At 35.7% G+C, this 21,072-nt stretch overlaps 1 protein-coding gene across 1 annotated transcript in view; it reads right to left on the reverse strand.

Moving 5' to 3' along the window:
* Nucleotides 1-21,072, reverse strand: part of LOC128231464 (mitogen-activated protein kinase 1-like) — a 29,551-nt gene that overhangs the window by 4,991 nt on the left and 3,488 nt on the right. Inside the window, exons 3-8 of the mRNA XM_052944324.1 lie at nt 19,974-20,029; nt 14,898-15,087; nt 14,311-14,515; nt 6,760-6,918; nt 5,319-5,428; nt 1,925-2,039 (exon numbers count right to left, since the gene is read on the reverse strand). Coding sequence (XP_052800284.1) covers nt 1,925-2,039; nt 5,319-5,428; nt 6,760-6,918; nt 14,311-14,515; nt 14,898-15,087; nt 19,974-20,029 — 835 coding nt within the window. The remainder of the gene's footprint in view (nt 1-1,924; nt 2,040-5,318; nt 5,429-6,759; nt 6,919-14,310; nt 14,516-14,897; nt 15,088-19,973; nt 20,030-21,072) is intronic.

Raw genomic sequence — 21,072 nt, forward strand, 5'->3', positions numbered from 1 at the left:
CTTTGTTTGGACTAACTACTATTTTAAAATTCAATGGATTGGCAAACTATGCAGATCGGGGGAAATCAAGAGGGAAGAGGTCAATAATGTTTTTCAAACTTTGAAACTTCATAAGTATTAAAATCAAATAACTGATCTTCATCCATTTTGTAAAGAAAATTCACTCTTAATTTTTGTTATGTTAAGATGACATCCATGTATTGTAACTCTCAAAGGGAGACAAAAAAATGTACTAAAAATGAAGACCGATCACAAATAACATATATTGCGTTATTGTGCACAGTGTGAATTATTTTCCTTAACATTTGGATTTAAGTTGGTGAGGTACCTATCAAGAAGCGACATCGTTCTAGATCAACAAAATTGGTTGCCGTCGACCTGATGTTGTCAGCGATAATTATTAACTTCTACTCAATAATTGTTCAACATCAATTTTCTTAATTATGACTAAATCTAACTTGGTAAAATGTAGCCTTTACCCTTTTAATACCAATATGTTGCTTTACTACATGTTGGTGAAGTATGTTAGGCTTTCTTAAACACTCATGGAAGAATATTAGCAAATACCAACAGCAATCAAAGACTAACACACAAAAAATGAGCGCTGCAGACAAAACCACTCAGCACGTAGTAGGCCTTGCATAAATTGTGTGTGTATTGTCTGTGGAAACGTTTGTACCAAGGTTGATTACAATATCATGAAAGCTTTTTGAGTCATGACCTATAAAAGCAAGGCTACTTCAGAACCCCACCTTAATGAATTCGTAACAAGAGGCCCAAAAGGGCCTATGCTCTACTGGCATGGCTTTTGTGGTCATATCAATCTACAGCATGTATGTATGGGTAAAAGGCAACAGACATATAGTTTATGTTTTGTGTTTGGGTTGCCTGAAAACGTAGCACGTTCAACATCTGAGCCCAGAAAGTATTGTAAGCAGATTAGTTGCATGAACTATTTTAATATGTGCCAAGTAAAAGTCATCTGACAAAAAAAAATGCTTTCAAAACTGTACTCATAGTAAAAATGTCTGTAGTTTTAAAAGTTAAAAAAAGTTGGTCAAAAGGTCAAAGTCAAGGGCATCCTAGGACAACATTGATCAATTTGAACAAACATTCACAATCAATTGTGCTGAGATGGATGCACGAACACACAAAAAGATTTTCAAACCTTTCCAGATTTATGTTTACCAAACCTGTGAACCCTGGGTGTGGCCAGTAATGACACCAGGTGCATAACTTAAACATTCACAACCAATTTTGTTAAGATGAATGCGCAAACTACAGAACTTAAAGCTAAAAAATGGCCTTTGGGCTTTCAACAAGAACAAGGCAGAGTAATTCACAAAATCAACTGCAGAAGCAAAAGGCAAATTGTCTCTCAAAATCTTAGACTTGCAAATTGTCTCTCTTAACTCTAGACTTGAATTTACATGTACATGTAAACTTGGCTAAAAATAGAATTCGCTCATGCAGACCTGGCTAAAAATAGAAAGCATTTCTATAAAACTTTCATGGCCCATAATCTAGGCATTTATGGGCGGATCTGGCTGGTTTTCGAAAGGAACCAAGCTCTAATGGATATCTAGATACTGTACAAGTTTCATCGAGATACAATCAAAACTGAAGACTGTATCGTGTTCAAAACCAATTGTTTACAGAGGCACGAACGCACGACCGCACGGATGCGCATACTACGTACACATTACCATCGCATAAAAAACAAGGGAGCTAACAAAGTAGTGATCTTCTCTTCAGTAGGGGCTGGCTGGATTGCCTAATTAAGTTGTCTTACCTTGATTATTTGATTAACATTTATTTCTATGTGCTTGAGAACTCAATCTCAATCAACAGTCTTTTATAATTAAAGAATTAATGGCAAAATTACCGCATTAAAAATTACCCCAGTGTCACCATGTATACATACCCTGCTTGTTTTTCTGCATGAGCATGTTTATTTCCTCATAGATCATCTCCTTAAGCCGCTCCTTCGGCAAGTCGTCAAGCTCCATCTCAAACGTGAAGGGCTCCTCTGCAACCGGCTGTAGTATAAGATGTAAACTTTGATAAAGGCATTGGACAAGGTATTACATAAAGAATTTAGATAAAGAGCCATAAGTGGGCTTGCTGCCAGGCCTTAAGTAGGCTAGCTGCAGGGCGGCTGGGCCTTAAGTGGGCTAGCTGCAGGGCCATAAGTGGGCTTGCTGCCAGGCCTTAAGTAGGCTAGCTGCAGGGCCTTAAGTGGGCCAGCTGCCAGGCCTTTAGTGGGCTAGTTGCAGGGCCATAAGTAGGCTTGCTGCCAGGCCTTAAGTGGGCTAGCTGCAGAGCCTTAAGTGGACTAGCTGCAGGGCCATAAGTGGGCTAGCTGCAGGGCCATAAGTGGGCTTGCTACGAGGCCTTAAGTAGGCTAGCTGCAGGGCCTTAAGTAGGCTAGCTGCAGGGCCTTAAGTGGGCTAGCTGCAGGTCATTAAGTGGGCTAGCTGCAGGGCCTTAAGTGGGCTAGCTGCAGGGTCATAAGTGGGCGAGCTGCAGGGCCTTAAGTGGGCTAGCTGCAGGGCCTTAAGTAGGCTAGCTGCAGGGCCTTAAGTGGGCTAGCTGCCAGGCCTTAAGTGGGCTTGCTGCAGGGCCTTAAGTGGGCTTGCTGCCAGGCCTTAAGTAGGCTAGCTGCAGGGCCTTAAGTGGGCTAGCTGCAGGGCCATAAGTGGGCTTGCTACGAGGCCTTAAGTAGGCTAGCTGCAGGGCCTTAAGTGGGCTAGCAGCAGGGCCATAAGTGGGCTTGCTACGAGGCCTTAAGTAGGCTAGCTGCAGGGCCTTAAGTGGGCTAGCAGCAGGGCCATAAGTGGGCTTGCTGCCAGGCATAAAGGAGGCTAGCTGCAGGGCCTTAAGTGGGCTAGCTGCAGGGCCATAAGTGGGCTAGCTGCAGGGCCATAAGTGGGCTTGCTGCAGGGCCTTAAGTAGGTTAGCAGCAGGGCCATAAGTGGGCTTGCTACGAGGCCTTAAGTAGGCTAGCTGCAGGGCCTTAAGTGGGCTAGCAGCAGGGCCATAAGTGGGCTTGCTGCCAGGCATAAAGGAGGCTAGCTGCAGGGCCTTAAGTGGGCTAGCAGCAGGGCCATAAGTGGGCTTGCTGCCAGGCATTAAGGAGGCTAGCTGCAGGGCCTTAAGTAGGCTAGCTGCAGGGCTATAATCAAACTAGCTGCAGGGCATTGATTGGAGAAGTTGCAGGGCCTTATGTAGACTAGCTTAAGGGCCATATGTGGATTAGTTGAAGGCCCATAAGCTGGCTAGCTGCAAGGTCATAAGCAGGGGATAGCTGCAGGGCCAAAACCTATGTATGTACTCTACAGCAGGGCATACAATACATTGTGGTCCTTAATGGAAATTTAATTTGAAGCTTATTCTTTAAATTGCTTTTAATATATACTGAATTATGCTAATAAACATAGTTATTCAACAGGGTTTCTGCAATTATTTGCATGACTCAGCACCTAGCAGTTTTGCAGACAATCTGTGAAACATTTGCATGTGAATTTAATTTTTCCATTTAAAATCAAATTTAATAGCAACTTGGGAAATCATGGGGTGCATCATAAACTGCATAATCATAGTTCATTGATCAGTTCAAAAATAATAATTATTGAGAATTCTATATGGGGGGCAATCGCAGATGCAGTTTAGGAAATTGTGTTAGTGATCAATAAACAAGGTAGACTAATAGGCCGTCACTTTTAATTCAGCGTTGACATTGAAAAATTATACATATATTTCTACATCAAGAATGTCAGGTATTTGCTTTTCATGCTACAAGTTCATTTTTTTTTAATTATGATATTCAAGATATGAAAAGAGAGAGTGACAAATTTTGATAGACATGTTGGATAGACTTGTTGTAGATTTTTCAAGCTTACAGTCATAGTGTGAATGTTGAAGAAGAATGGAATAAATGGAAAATGTTGCTTGCTTTGTTCTATTACTTGGTCTACCGTCTAAAACTACACTCAAGTTAATACGTTTGTCAAGCTTGAAGGATTAATACTAGACTTGAGGTTAAAAGATAAAAATTCACTCACAAAAGAAGAAAAAAATATACCATATGTACTAGAGGGGTTAAAACACAGCAAAGCCAGGCTGTTGGGTGACAATTGGCCCCAATGATCATAACGTTCATCCACTACTTCTCTGGCCTTTATGAGACACAGCCCATTTTCACCCAATGGCCCCACAATGTCATATATTAACCTCTAAATTTATCATGTTAACACAAGAATTGGCACTTCTGCCACCTCGATCCATACTAAATTATTAAACAGCAAAGTGGAAAATGCCCACCTCATATTTACAGGCAACAGAAAAATCAATTATCAAACTGATGACAACAAACAAAGCATTTTTCCAATGGGAATGGCCCCCCTTCTGTACGTGATATCAGCACGTCAACATGAAGTCTGTGGAGCACGCATGCTTCAATAAAATGGGTGTGCTAATGTACATACGTATATATAAGTGGGACTGTCTTTACCATCCAAAAGCAAACAAATAAATAGGTTATTCACAATTTTGCCATAAATAGTTACATATTTAATGGGAAAACAAGGCAGTTTAAAGCACTATAGATATTTAAAGAATTGCGTGACACAGAACACTGCCAAAAATAGCAACAAGCTGGTACAAACATTACTTTTCACGTTTCTTGCTATACTGTTTTCACTAGGCTTACACTAACAAAACCCAAACTGAGACAATCTTATACTGAATTCAGGATAGTATTGTCATTGTGTCAAACAATTTCCTTCAAACCCCTTTGTCGATAGCACAGGTAAATAAATTTAATCAAACAAAATTCAATAACAAAGACAAAACAACAAAACTTATATATTCCTTTAAAACAACAATGCCATAACTTAATAGGATGATAGCAGACAGATGCAAATCCTTCAACGTCTTGTCAGTTTTTTTTATGTGTTCAAGGGGCATAATTCAACAAATATTTTAGCCATTTTTGGCTATGCTTCAAATTTGACTATCTTCATTGTGGACATGTGTACAAAATTTCATGACATTCTCTCAAGATATTCAAGAAATACCAAGTTTCAGGTTAGTATCTGTTTCATTGTTTAACTTATAGCCAACAATGAATGCCAATGACAAGACCATCAACATATATAACCTTCCCATTGGAAAAACTGGACAGTTGAACATGCACCAAAACATACCACAATAATGCTTCACTTCAATAGAATGTTCAATGGTGGAAGTTGAACCTCAACATCTTGTCAGGGTATGGATAAGGACAATACAATTCTCATTTATACAAGTACACTAACCTCATCTGCGGGGTCATAGTACTGCTCGAGGTAGGGATGGGCCAGCGCCTCCTCCACATTAATACGCCGGTGAGGGTTGAATGTCAGCATCTTGTCCAGAAGGTCCAGGGCTACAAAAACAAACATACAGTGCACAGGGCTCGACATTAACCACTGCCCGATTGCCCCGGGCAAGTAATTTTTGCAGGCGGGCAGTAGTTTTTAGAATCTACCTGCCCGATCGGGCAGTATAAAAAAAAACTCGTTATAGTGGCGACTTTTCTGGTAAAAAAGAATAGTCCGTAATCTCCTTCTTGGAGAGTATTTATCAAACCGAAACTAATGCACTCATTGGTTGTTGACTCGAAAAATCGGGTCAAACGGAGCTCCTCGGACATTTTCATTAGAAACTACGATGGCGAAGACTGCCGAATATTTTCCGATAGAGCTCGAGTAATTCCGTCTAGATCCGTTGGCCAATCGCGTGAGCTGCACCAAATCCATATAGCTAGCATTCCAGTTAATGCCCTCACAATGTACACAAATCGTCAAATGATGTTTTGACAGTCGACGCTGTCAAGTTTTTTTTTAATGTTTCAAACGAAAAAAGGCTAAGTCATCCGAGAAAAAGACCAGCTATGAAAAGAAACGAAAACGACGCTGGGTCGAGTCTTGGGGAAACAATTTTCCTGGACTCCGACACAGCGAGAATGGTCATTTTGACTATTTTTCAGACTGCTCCAATTTTCGGATGCTCGGTTTTTGGAACTTTACGATTTCACTTTACATTGCGATAAATTGTAATTTACTTCAAAATAAATGTAAGATTACAAGGCTAAGATTATAAGAGGTTGACTATTCGTTCTTATTATTCAATTAAATTTCATCCTTAATAATTTGAATGTATGTGCTATTAGTTACAAATTTCATGACAACTGATTTATTTCAAATACAGCAAGCCCTGATGTGCAGGTTGAATCTGGAAATGGGTTTTGATGTGAAGTATAACAACAAAATGAGCCCCCAAAAATTGGGCAAGTAAAAAATCCATTTGGGCAAGTGAAAATGGCTAGGTGGTTGCCCGAAGGGCAACCAAGTAGTAGAATAAGCGTCAAGCCCTGCAGTGCAGGCTTCTTACATGGTTTTAATTACTAGAGTTCAATTTAGATCATTTGCAAAGACAGCCATACTAAGATATGCATCATTTTCGAGTCTGTTACCTAGGTCAAACCTTTAGTACCTTTTCTATTACTACTCCACTATAACTTCTTTATCAGCAGATTGGTATGTAATTGACTGATTTGTTTCAAATATCAACTACAATCAATGTTGTTGTTTTTTAATTTTAAAGTTTTCACACAAATTATGGATAGAACACATTTTGTTTTTTGAACTTGTTCTAAATCTAACATTCAACTAAACATGATTTTACAGTATTGTCAAAAACATTTAGCAAACAAACCTTTAGGGTCAGCGCGTGGGAAACTGCGTGCCCAGGAGATTTTCGACTTGTAGGGGAGTGACTGAATGTATCCGCGGGCCTTCTCATTGATGATGCAGTTGAGATCCTCCTGGGAAGGGGAACCTATCACCCCTAGGATCAAGTTCAACTGGTCCAGGTCTGGAATAGAAAACCACAGGTGCTTTACAGGTAAAATATAATAACACAGGTATTTGAAGAGTTGAATATGACAACAAAGGTGCTTAAAGTTTAAACATGAATGATAAATTGTGAACATTATACCACAAGTGCTCAAAGATGGTATAACACAACATCACACTTGCTTGAAGATAGTGAACATTATACCACAGGTCCACAAAGATAGTATAACATAATATCACACTTGCTTGAAGATAGTGAACATTATACCACAGGTCCACAAAGATGGTATAACATAATATCACACTTGCTTGAAGATAGTGAACATTATATCACAGGTGCTCAAAGACGGTTAAACAAAATATCAGACTTGCTTGAAGAAGGTGAGGGTTATATAAAACATTATAGTAACTTAAAGAAGGTAACATTATTTGTATTTTCGAGTGCTATGTAGAATAGCAAAGAACAGATTGTCTGATGCAGTACAAGTTTATAAAGATTAGTGTTGCATGTGAATTTCATGCAGGTTGATATTGATTATTTAGAATAGTCATTCTACCTGGCAGTTTCTTTAAGTTCACATCAAATTTAGCAGTACTGAACTATTATAAGCCATTTTTGCAATTGAGGTCTGACACTGACTTGATACCTTCTACCAGCAAAAGGGCACACAGTCATTTCCAGTGTTGTTGTTTTTATTTCGAAGAGTTTTTAACTCTGTTTTTGTGGGCGATTTGAGTCACAGCTGAGTATTCATTTATTTAATTTTGTAACTGGCTAATTTTTTGTTGTTGTTGTTTTAACAATGTTCAATACAATCATTGTGTACAATCAGATGTTGAATAAGTGCATGCTTATACGGCAATTACTGTTTTGCCACAGCTGTTAGGGGGCGTCGTCAGGTTGCAGAAAAGAATGTGACTGAACATTTCAAGATATGGTTTTAGGTGAAATAAAATAACAACTTCTTCAAATCTTCAAATGTATCGAAGTGTGTCTCAATTTGTAGAAAATAAAATGACAACCTTAGCATAAATGTTCTTCAATTCAAATGTTTGTAAAATTATCAAACATTTCCCAAATTTCCAATTCTAATTTTTTTTAGAGAAGAAAAGTAAACTTTTAACTTGTCTTAATAAAAACCTAAACAAGAATGCCATCTCCCAGCAATTCCAAGGGATTTTGCCATGGGTGTATTTTGGGCCTGGTCATTTTCTGGCCGATGTAAAAAGAGCGGCCTGTTTTCAGGCAAGAAACTGCCAGGTTTCAATCCACTTTTGACCTAACACTTTGCCAGCGGCCAAGATACGCCCAACCCCGTTGTAGCAGAAATAGTGGCAGGCATTTTTTATTTATATAAGAAGACAACATATAGTGGATAAATTCCCAACTTCCAAAGAAGATATAAATATCAACAATGCTCACTCAGGACCTTAATATTTGCAAATTACAGCTAATATTTTAAAGGATGCAACATAGCAACGTTCAATCAAAAAAAAGAAAGCTGTGAAACATCACACGCAAAACTGGAACTATGCAATGGTTTGTACTCAAAATTACCGTAACAAAAGTGTGATACATGGTGTAGTTACCGGTGCTTGGCAAGTATGCAGGCCAGTGATTTTCATAATCATCTGGATTGATTTACCACAACCCCTAAGGTACATGGAATATTAATGGCATAAACTTTTACATGCAATACAAATTTAAGGCATCCCTGTCAGACAGATTCATATCTTGTGCCATTACAAATGAAGGAATTTAGAAATCTCTACGTAAAATATGCACAGGATTATGCATAAGGCTGCTTACTTAATGTAGCCAAATGTATAAAGTTGTGCAAAAGCACCACAAGCATCAAAAGGGTGCCATAATCCTAAATATTTACATTCACACTTCATTCCTTAACGATGGTTGTTGTTTATCAATTGCACTTTATTTCTGTATAAAGTGCAATGGCATTTCCCATCGATATCACGTGCGTTTGTTCGATACTTCTGTCCTGTCATTGGGCGCAATAATACCAAGGGGCGGGGCATATTTACTACGGAACTATTTTTTTTAATGAAATCGTAGTACAATTATTGGCAACATGCAAAACTGTAATCTGCAGTAAAGCAGTTAAAACAAAATAAGCAACGATTATTTGATTGATTTTAATGTAGATAATTTCATGATGGATGGAACAGTTGAAGAAAAGTTTGTGTTTAAAAATGCTGTTAAATGTCACGAAAATGCAAAAACATTAGTTCAAAATAACCTCTATAATGGGTGCTTGTATGACGTCATGAGTGATGTCATTGAAAAAGTTTTACATTAAGCTCGATTCGGGCCGCAACATAACTCGGCAGCTGCATTTTGTTTCGACGCCATTTTTTGCAGTGTTCATTCGTTTTGAAAGTGTTGTTTTTCGAAAAGTGACTGGATTACTGGGATTATTTACACACAATACCTATTGGGTAATCAATTAATTACCTATGCAGTCCTACTTTAACCATTATTTGTTTTGATAACTAATTTAAGCCTGAAAATTTTGTAAACATGTTCTTGATAAAATGTACAGCATCTTCAGCATCAGAGAAAAAATATTTGAAATTTCTTTGTTCATTGCATACGACATAGTGGAATCATGTCCATATAAGTCGTATGTTCTGAATAAAATCGACAGAAATAACTAAAAGTTCAGAGGAGTTAGTCGTTTTAGACATAATTTAGTGCTTTTAATAGTCAAAACAACTGCAGAAAAAACTATTTGGTAAACACATCAGCTTGCCAGGAAAAGACAACTCAGCAGAAAATATGTAAGTTATATGACTTTTGTGGTTTATTTCCTGTTTTGGTATTTGTATGCATCTACATTATATATTCTAAAATATGTTTTTGTGCAAAAGTTTGCATCGTTGACCAACTTTCGGTCAGAAACCAGGTCGCTCAGCCTTCATTGTTATGATGCGGGCCTTAAAAGAGCATATGTAAAACAAAAAAACGGGCATTAACGGCACGTGAATTTACTGAATAATGACCGTTTTCTACCGAAAACGCCCGGGTTTTTGCGTTTTAATACACCACGATAACGGACCGAAAACACACATTGTATGCAAAAATACGTATTTATAATATTCTTGACCTTGAAAAGATAGAAAATAAACATATAAATAAGGAACTATTTTATCTGTGCATTTATTGTCGTATACAATTAGGTTACGATAGCTGTTCTAATTTACCCACCGTTGAGAACAACGAGAGAAAGAAAAGAGAAAATGCTCTTGAATAATCAATTTATTTTAGCAGAAATGTAGATTTAAATGAATGTAAATATAAGTATTAAAATTCGACATGTTGCATTTTATCGGGGTATGGTAAGCAATGGCGCAGTTCAAAATGTTGGTGGAGTCCTTCGGACTCCACCCATTTTGAACAGCCCCATTGCATACCATACCCCGATAAAATGCAACATGTCGAATTTTAATCCTTAAACATTTGCGAGGTACATTTAAGCAAAATTATATTATTTTATATTTCTTATGTCCAGATGCAGGTCACATCATTATATTTGTAATATGGTTATGTCGGCTTATTTGACAATTTAACATCTGGTAAAAGCAATTTGTCTTTTTTCTTTATGTTCAGTTCTTTATAATCTAAGCAGAGCTAAGACATGACAGGTTCTTTAAGATGGTGAAACATAACACACGGCTTGCTTAAAAATAAAATATGTTCATTTAAAAGGACAACTTTAAGGAGTCCTTTAAGATGCAACATAAACTATGATCACAGGGATTGCCATGCTATAATGGATCACAGTCAACATTCTACAGCATTAATGCCGTTTTATATCCCCTCATGGGAAAAATACAGATGTTTTACCTCCATGACAATATCTTAAATAAGTGCTTCCGATGCAATAATAGCTTTTATTTCTACATTTGTAAATCTAAAACCAATAAAATCATTATTTATCACCTTTATTATATGGGTTTCAAACTTTTTGTTATAGCATTATTACCAGAATTGTGTATTTGTGAATTGCTTGCCAGAACTATTTTTCTCATGTTGAGTAGTGCACGGGTAACAAATAATACAATATGAAGTGTTTTGTAACCCTTATCAAGCTTATATAGATATTAAATTGCTGCTTAGGCCACAACAAATTGATCATTTGTTCTACGGATTTTGCCAAAAAAAAGTAGGAGCGAGCGAGCGAAAAAAAAAACAAACTTTTTTTAAATTTAAGGCAAATCAGAGGCGAGCGAAAAGCGAAAAATTAAAAAATAAATAAAAAAGTTTATTTCTTACCAAATTTATCATACAATTATGTCAAGAAATGCTTTTCAATTACAAACAAAGGTTCCCAGTTATAAATGAAAAGGTTTTGATTGTATCACATGAAAATCTGTCTCAATATTTAACAAATGGCAATGAGATCCAGTGCTTTTAATACTATTAACTTAAATTTAAACGTGGATATATTGTAAAGACAACATTCCTCATAGTAACGTGCAATTATTCGAGGACCAAAAAGAAAACTATTGTATTCATTCTGTAACTTACTATCACAAAAAAACATTTTAGACTAGTAAGAGTAATTCATCATTTGAGCATTTCCAAATATTGGGTCAGGTCTAAATTTGAACCTCTTGAAGCACATGATAAAATTGTAGTGACATTAACCTATGCTGTATAGGTCCGTGCCTTAAAAAGAATAACATGATGGCCCCATAGCATCAATGACCATAAGAAACAGGCCACTTTACTACAACTCGGTCAAAGAAAAAATTGGATAAGCACAAAGAATTGAGAAAATTAAAACAGTCATTTTACTTATAAAAGGTTTTATTTTCTGATTTAACTGATGTTATTTTCAAACTGTATGTGTTATGCACTAGTCAACTGTAACCACCAGCCCCCCCCCCCCCCCCCCCCCCCAGGTCTGGGGAATAGCAGGGACTTTCGGTCCAGTCAACCCCGCCGGGCAAATCCACCGCATTCACCCAGCATTGCGGGGCCACCTGGAAGGTTAAAACACGGTTCATTTACCCGGCTATTCTCGGACCTGAGGGGAGGGCATGGGGGGGGGGGGGGGGGGGGGGGGGGGGCGTGGTTACAATTGACTGGTGCATAAATACAGAATGTTTCTAAAACATTTAAACATTTACAAGTCCTACTATTTTTATCTGTTTTAAACAATTATGATTATATGAAAACTAAGACATTTAAGAATTTAATAACTCAGGAAAACATGTTCAATGGTTGTACCGTAAGTTGTGAGTTCGTGTATTTTAATATAAGTTTTGCACTCAAAATCCGATTTAGTTATTATTTAACACTAAATTTTGAGTACAAAACAATAAATTACTTAAAACACACATAAATAATTATTGCCTTCAACGCTGTGAAACTCTTGTTGTTTATTGAAGACTATAATCCATTGACTATGACACTGATTTTCACTTAAAACGTGTATTTTACATTACAAATACTGAAATTAACCTGAAACTTAATACCGGAAATGAATAACAACGGTGCGTCCTGCAAAATATTCCCGACAAATAAGACTGTCAACAAATATCGGCTATTTTGCGGTTACCCGGACCTTATTTTGTCCTGACACGAGGAAAGTTTGCTCGCGAAGAATGTAAAGCATGGAATTACATTCAAAAAGGCGAGGTCGACGTTGCAGGTTTAAATTCTAAGTCAAAGAATTTCAGAAAATAGAGGAAATTTAGAAGTCAACAAAAAATATAAATATGCACGGCCAAATAGTATGTGCGGGCGCAAAAAAAGTTGTTTTTTTTTTTTTTTTCGTTTTTCGAATTTTAGGTGCGGCAAATCCGACGAACAAATGATCAATTTGTTGTGGCCTTAAAATACTTTCTAAAACTTAAACAATTTTCTTCAACTAGACACATGTTCAGCTGAGAGTTCTGGTTGATACTGTAAGATTGGAATGTTATCTGCATGTGGGCTGCATGTTTTTGTTGAATCTTATCGTTTGTGTAATTTTCTTGGCATATTTTCAGTACTCATCACACTTGTCAATGGCAGAGTTGTTGAACTTTAAGCTATTTAGGCCTTTCAACATTTTCTGACATTGTTTTACTGCAGTAATTCATAGCTATTTTTAAGCTCAATTGTTGGTAGAGTGACCCCTTTGACAAAACTATAGAGTAAATAAATACTTTTAGGTTAAATATTACTAAAGATTTTAAAGGTTATATGACACCAAATCAGGAGTTAATTCCCGTCAAATGACTGTGGCTTCAGCACATCACCACTTATTCTTAACTAGAGAGAAAATAAATACTTTTAGGTTAAATATCACTTAAGATTTCAAAGGTCATATGACACCAAAGCAGTTCATTCCCTTCAAATGACTGTAGCTTTAGTCCATCACCAGGACTTATTTGTCTAGAAAATTATAAATCAATATCAAACATCAAAAACATTCTACCATATTGACAGTTAAGAAATAAACGCTGTCAGAAAAGTGAGTCTGGCTTATGAAAGGAAACAACATATGAACTCAGTGACATTTTCATAACCTAAGTAAAGTTTTAACTAAGATTTACAGTCGAACATAGTATGTCACAGTAAGCATAGCAAACACAGGGCTTTCGTTAATTACTCCCTATAAATGGGTTTAAACTTTCAAAACTGATGCCTTGGAAGTACAAAAACTTCCACCATTTTTTAGAAAACTTCCAAAGTTGAAAGAAGGCTTGGAAGTTCAAAATATCATCCCCTGCTGTCAATGTTACTTTTATGGTGACATTTTCACTCAGTCTTGAAGTTACATGAATAATTATTCTATAAAAGTGAGATGTTGTCAAGAAATAGTGTTTTGAAATTTCTTTTTAATTTTTTAACATTGAAGTTGAAAAATAATGGAACAAAATGTAATTGTAGTGTTTGAGAGACTTTAACTTCCACATTTCAGCAAAAAACTTTCAATATTTATGGTAAGGAAGTTCATACTTCCAGTTTCAAATTCTTAATGGAAGTGCTGCAGCAGGAATCCAAGTCATAACCCGAACACATAACCTAAAATGAGTTTAATGAAAGACTTAAAATTTGAATTATGATCAGATGTATATGCATATATGCAGCATTCCATAATGATAAACCTTCAAATGTGACCTTGACGCTTGAGGTAGGGATGTACATGTATGTCTCGCACTTGTCATTTTAATGTACTGAACACAAGTGCAAAGTAATTATAAACTCCACCACTGCATGACAAAGATACCCTGACACAGAAAAACGGCCAGATCTACATACAGACAGAGGCAAGTAGTTCTACACCTTCGACAATTATTTCATTAATGCATATTTTTTTTAGGAGATGTTAATTATACACTGTGCTCGAACTCATCAGTATATCCTTGTAGTATAGAATGTGTAAAAATGTCTTACAATGCTTTCCAGGAAAGAGTGGCTTGTTTGCGAGCATTTCAGCAAGGATGCACCCAACAGACCAGACATCAATAGATTTGGTGTAGCCTTTAGAGTTCAGCATAATCTCGGGGGCACGATACCAGCGCGTGGCCACATACTCTGTCAGAAATCCCGTGTGATCGTGGTCAGGGTCTGCAACTCTTGCGAGACCAAAATCACATATCTGAAATGACAAAGATATATAAAAAATATTATTTCATTAAAGTTCTTGAATGAAGTTTATTTTATTTGTAAGAAATGGCTTGTTAATTATAATACACATCTGTAACACATTGTAATTAAAATACATACACAAGAGATCTTTTTATAAAATACATTTATTAAAAACTTTACATACTCATGGAAGCTTGACTAGAATAAAGAGACATTTCTTTTAATATCATGATCTATTATTAAAATGATATTCAGGCCAAAGCTTAAACTGCCTACATTATTGGTTTGAACGGCCAGTGAATATGCATGTTAAATGAAAAATATACTGAAATTCATAAATCTTACATATTATTAATATCATGTTTTTAATAATAACATGTTTTGGCACCCACCTTGAGATCGCAAGTGGTGTTAAGTAGCAGATTACTGGGCTTGAGATCCCTGTGGAGCACGTTAGCAGAGTGAATGTACTTGAGCCCGCGCAGGATTTGGTAGAGGAAGTAGCACACATGGTCATTACTCAGCGTCTGCGTCTTCAGGAGCTTGTACATGTCTGTCTCCATTAAACACTGGACAATATAGCTTCCCAGGAGTCAAGGAAAATGGCAAAGAAACAACATGTTCAGTGACTACACAACATTTCGATTTACATGTCAAAAATATATGCATACATGTAATGTGTAGATTTATTGTTATTTTGCAGTCAATGTTAATTTCTTTGCTTCTTAAATTGCGGGGTTTTATTTGGCAAATTAAGTGATTTCAAAATTTATGACAATCACATCATTGGAGAAGCTGCTGTTGGTGTGTTACAAATTCGCAGTCTCTCCAGTGCATCATGGCATTGCAATAATGCCTTGTTTAACTGAATGACAATTATGTTTATTTGCAAACGGCAGTACCTCTAATGTGCATCTTTTATAGAAAAGGCTCCATACAAAACCTTCTCCCAAGATCATTAATGTTGATACATGCATATCCAACACAGGGTTTATATTATATGTATTAATTTAACAGATTTCATACAGGAACTATGCATGTTTATTTGTTAACATTGTGATAAGACTGATTTATCTACAAACATAATAGATAGTGTTTTATCATAAATAAGTAACAAATATTTTCCTCATAATTTGATATGCTTTTTTTGTAATTTTATTTTCAGATGAAAATCCATGAATATCTGTAAAATCAACTTTTAAGAAAAGTAATAAGTATTAAAGATAAACCTGGTATAAGCTTCCCCAATAAAACGATCCAGTTTACATGCATTAGAGGGCCCCAATAAAGGTTTTACGCTTCACAGATGCACAAAATAAATGTATTCATTTTAATGCACTATTATGTTCAGCTCATTTGACTTAATGATCAAAACAGACAAAGCATTATTATGATTTGTGTACTGTGAGATAAAAAATATAAACCTAAAAAAATAAATAATATGAGTGTGGCTTTAAATTAATAGTTGCATAGCCACAAAGTACCCAGTAGAAAAAAACGCCAAAATACAATTCTCATGTATCGATAATATTTTTATCTGTATTCTATCTGTACACAAATCATATGCTTTTTTTGTTTGATCATTCAAGTCATCTATGAGTTTAACACAATGCATTGACATCAATGTTTCTTTTGGGCATCTTTGAATTGTTAACCTGTACTGTGCCCCTTTAACTGTGGCAGTATAAGATCAGCTAAATCGGGAATTCCCAGATGCTTGGAATATTATTTCCGTCTAATGTCTCCAGTATATGCATACTCACAGGCCCCAATGTTTAATAAATCTGTCTTGAGCCTTGTGACATTCAATATTAAGAGAAATTCTTGCCAGCTTCTTTCACACTAAGCCTGTTCCCTTGCCTTGAACACTCATTGATTTCTACCGCTATTTTTCCCATTTAGATGTGTCAAGCATCTTGTCCCTGGTGTTAGGTTCTGACAGGCATTTCTGTCTTAAGACATGTTGTTGTTGTTGTTGTGTTTTCGAAGGGTGGAAACTGAATGAAAATCCCAACCCTGAGAATTTATTTGGAGCAAAAAAGAAGTCAGGCCAGAGGAATAGAAAAGGATAAGGGGTCCCTGTTAAAAAACAATTTTATAAAAAATTGAAAATAGTTCACGTAGTTACATCTTATAAGTTAAATGCAAGTGTCCAGCATTTTCTTCTTAAAGATATACAGCATGTTTAAAAAGAAAACTCTTAATCCTGCTTTCAAAATTAATCCTGAATTTGATCATCCCTTCTTCTTTAAGAAATGATTATTTTTTACCGTCACTATTAAATGCACCTACTGTGGAATTTTTTATATTTGTGGGCTTGATATTTCATGGGTTCTTAAATGCGTGCACTTAAATTTTTGGTTTAAAAAAATAAATAGTCGAAACTGCAATCCTAAATCGTCTGATAATTTACCATCCACTAACATCGTACTATGTATCATCTATATCACGCTGCGTTTATGATAAGCGCAGATACCCATGTCAGTGATCACTTCATAAGTAATTTAAGGGTCATAAATAAAAATATAACTAGAGCTGTCACAGGAGTGACGAATACCCCCAAATGCCGCCTGGACACAGGAATGGCAAACCATTCCTTTGAAAAGAGGCCATAACTCCAAGGTTACTGCACACTGCATCTTCTTTTATCATGCATGTATTGTTTTATTTAAATCTGTTGAGTAATTTAGAAGTTATACTGATGACAAGAAAACTAGCCTTTCATGAGTTATCGTCCGGAAACCATTTTTCTATTTTTAGTAACAGTGACCTTGACCTTGGCCCCACCAGCCCCAATATCGAACTTGACCTATATCTTCTGATGTTACACCTATGTACCAAACTGTATCTTCTGATGTTACACCTGTGAACCAAAAATTGTTCAAATCTGTCAAGCCTTTCATGAGTTATCGTCCGGAAACCGTTTTTCTATTTTTAGTAAAATGACCTTGACCCCATCAGCCCAAATATCGAACTTGACCTGTATCTTCTGATGTTACACCTGTGTACCAAAAATTGTTCAAATCTGTCTAGCCTTTCATGAGTTATTGTCCGGAAACCGTTTTTTCTATTTTTAGTAACAGTGACCTTGACCTTCGCCCTACCAGCTCCAATATCGAACTTGACCTGTATCTTCTGATGTTACACCTGTGTACCAAAAATTGTTCAAATCTGTCAAGCCTTTCATGAGTTATCGTCCGGAAACCGTTTTTCTATTTTTAGTAACAATGACCTTGACCTTGGCCCCACCAGCCCAAATATCGAACTTGACCTGTATCTTCTGATGTTACATCTGTGTACCAAATATTGTTCAAATCTGTCTAGCCTTTCATGAGTTATCGTCCGGACACCGTTCTTCTATTTTTAGTAACAGTGACCTTGACCCCACCAGCCCCAATATCGAACTTGACCTGTATCTTCTGATGTTACATCTGTGCACCAAAAATTGTTCAAATCTGTCAAGCCTTTCATGAGGTATCGTCCGGAAACCGTTTTTCTATTTTTAGTAACAGTGACCTTGACCCCACCAGCCCCAATATCGAACTTGAGCTGTATCTTCTGATGTTACACCTGTGTACCAAAAATTTTTCAAATCTGTCTAGCCTTTCATGAGTTATCGTCCGGAAACCATGAAAACCGACAGACCGACCGACCTACCTTAATATTCAGCATGTTTAACTAGACCGTGGATCAACCATACATATGATAAGTAATAATTTGAGCAGACCACCGTGACAAGACTAAAATGCATCAAACCAGAGAGTAATATTAGTGGGAAAAAATGCTGTAAAACAGCATTTGTCAAACAAAACATATAATTATCAGATTTAACAACATTTAATGAGTCCAAGGGCGGAACTCAAAATAATTCTATAAACTTATCCCGAGACATGCCACAGTGACTCCATTCAGTCTATCGGCTTATTAATATTAGAGTCCTATTAAAGCAAGCAGAATCTACGGTTGAAATTACATTAAATTTATGGTGGTTATTAAATACAATCCCATGAGTCTAAAATCCAAGGATCAAGTTATTTGGTGTATACACTAAAGAGATATCTAGTTTTCTAGAAACGCAATAGTCATACTACCCGTATCGGAACAGAATAGGAACTATAAATCAACTATTTTAATACAATAACGAAAATATAAGCATTCAATTTTTACGGACCCACCCATTAGTCATCAAACATAACCAGGAATAGTCTCACATTTGAACAAAATCTAAGTAAGAGAAACTTCTCAAGTCTCCGCTAATCTCTTTCATTTATAGAAAAACCAATTCGAGAACTATTTGTCTTTTCAATGTAAGCATTATTTCAAAGTTTAGAAACATAGAGGAAAAGCTGCAAAGGATCCTACTTTTCTGCTATGAAAATGTTGCGATATCTTTTCTTCAATATTATTTCTTTACGTTATTTCTACAAAATCTGGCATATGAACATAAGGCCAAAGAAATAAAATGATTTGGTTAGGCTAACATCCATTCATAAACAGGTAGGGTAGTAGGCTTTTTTTTATAACCTTGATGTAAGAACGTTATTGTCATCATTAAAGAATGGTATTAAAGTAATATTCTATATAAAGCTTGAACACTTTTAAAATTCATATAAAACCACAAAGACTTTTTTTACCAACTGACTTTAAAAATGGTTGGGTTAGGGGCCTTATTTGAAGGTAGGCTGGGTAGCTCAAACCAAACGTATTAGGCCTTAAATGATAAGGCATAAGAGCAAATTTTCTAAATTAATTATGTGAAGGCTTTATTCATCAATTAAAGAGCAATAACTGACCCTAGGCTCGCCCCCAAAAATGGTTTGGTGATAGTTACATCCTTTACAAATACAGGTAGGGTAGGAAGGCTTTTCTTTATTTTTTTATTAGGCTTTATATAAGAACATTGACATTGGAGAATGGTGTTAAAGTAATATTCTGTATAAAGCTTTAAATGTTTTAAACTACGTATTAAAACACTCACTTAAAAAATGTTTTTGTTTTTAAGGCCCAACCTGACCAAAACTTAAGCATACACCACCATTCCATGATTAATTGTATACACACCTATACATTCTTAGACTAGAACATTATGTTCATTGGTTACATAGTAATGCATTTGGATGGACAATTTAACCTTTTCATTAAGTAAGGCACATTAACTAAGGATCACTCTATGGTTATAACTTATACAGTTAAATATTTTGTTAATTGCACAAAATTCTGTCAAATAAGTCTCACAGAACTGGCTTCAGACTTACACATTTATAATCGCTTTTTTCATTAACTCAAGTCAAGGGCAATAACTCTTAAAATGTTACATAACTGATCCAAGCGAATCCAGTCCACTATGGGTATGCATGTATACAATTAAGTGTGACTGCTAATTCAAGAAACATTTTTTACCATTCCACTATCATCAGTTGCTACAATTTTCAATTCTGGGTAAATAGCTTTGCCACAGAAAAGGATACACATCTCTCATCTCCTCCAAGGAATTTGCCTTGATAATGTCTTGTATGTTAATAATCTGAAATGAAATGTTAAATCTTAAAACTCATTGAAATTGCATGGTACATAAACACAAATCATGCATCCTACATTACCAATAAAACAACTTTTATATCTGAGTAATGGACCTTAGAAGTGACACATTCATCAGGGCTTCCATTAAGAATTTGAAACTGGAAGTGTGAACTTCCTGTGAATCACTTTTGGAAGTTTTACACTGAAATATGGAAGTTTTAGTCTCCATAATACAATATCTTTTTCAACTATTATTCAACAAATATATTAAAAATCAAATAATTTTCACTTTAACTTATATTATTATAATTCCTTTTACTTAAAAACACTTAAACTGATTGAAATTATGACTATAAAAGTAATATTGACAAAAGGTTTTGATTTTTTGTACTTCCAAGCTTTCAACTTTGGAAGTTTTCTTCAAAATTATGGAAGTTTTTGTACTTCCAAGGAATCAATTTTGGAAGTTTTAACCCATTTCTAGGGAGTAATATACTTCCAAACTTCCTTTAATGGAAGCCCTGATTCATCCACTGTTGGTGTTTGTTTTGGAAACAGGAAAGGTGCCACAGGGGCCTATCTGATTGGGAAAAATGCATCCTTTACTAAAATTGGTAATTCAAATAAAGCCTTGAAATGCTTCAAACAATAGACAGTAAAGATAAAAAATATGTGATAGTTTAATTTGTTTGTTTCATTAACAATACACAAACTCTTCCAACACATTGGGTCAATCTTATTTGATTAAAAAATAAAATAAAATTATTAAATAACAAAATGGGAATTTAATTTTCACATTTGGAAAAAAAATAATGTATATTTGACTTTAGCATTGGGAATGGGGCCAAATTTTGACTCAAAATAGATTAGAAAAAAGCAAATATTCCATATGCCCGAACACACTTTTACTAGGTCACATGGAATTACAGCAATAAATATTTTCTTCGGAGCATATACTGATTAATTGACTATGTAGCAGGATTGAAATTTAATGTTTTTTCCTTCAAATATTTTTTTTAAATACTTTCAAAAATACTTGTCAAGAGA

This window comes from Mya arenaria, chromosome 4 (genome assembly GCF_026914265.1).
Source record: "Mya arenaria isolate MELC-2E11 chromosome 4, ASM2691426v1".
Taxonomy (NCBI): domain Eukaryota; kingdom Metazoa; phylum Mollusca; class Bivalvia; order Myida; family Myidae; genus Mya; species Mya arenaria.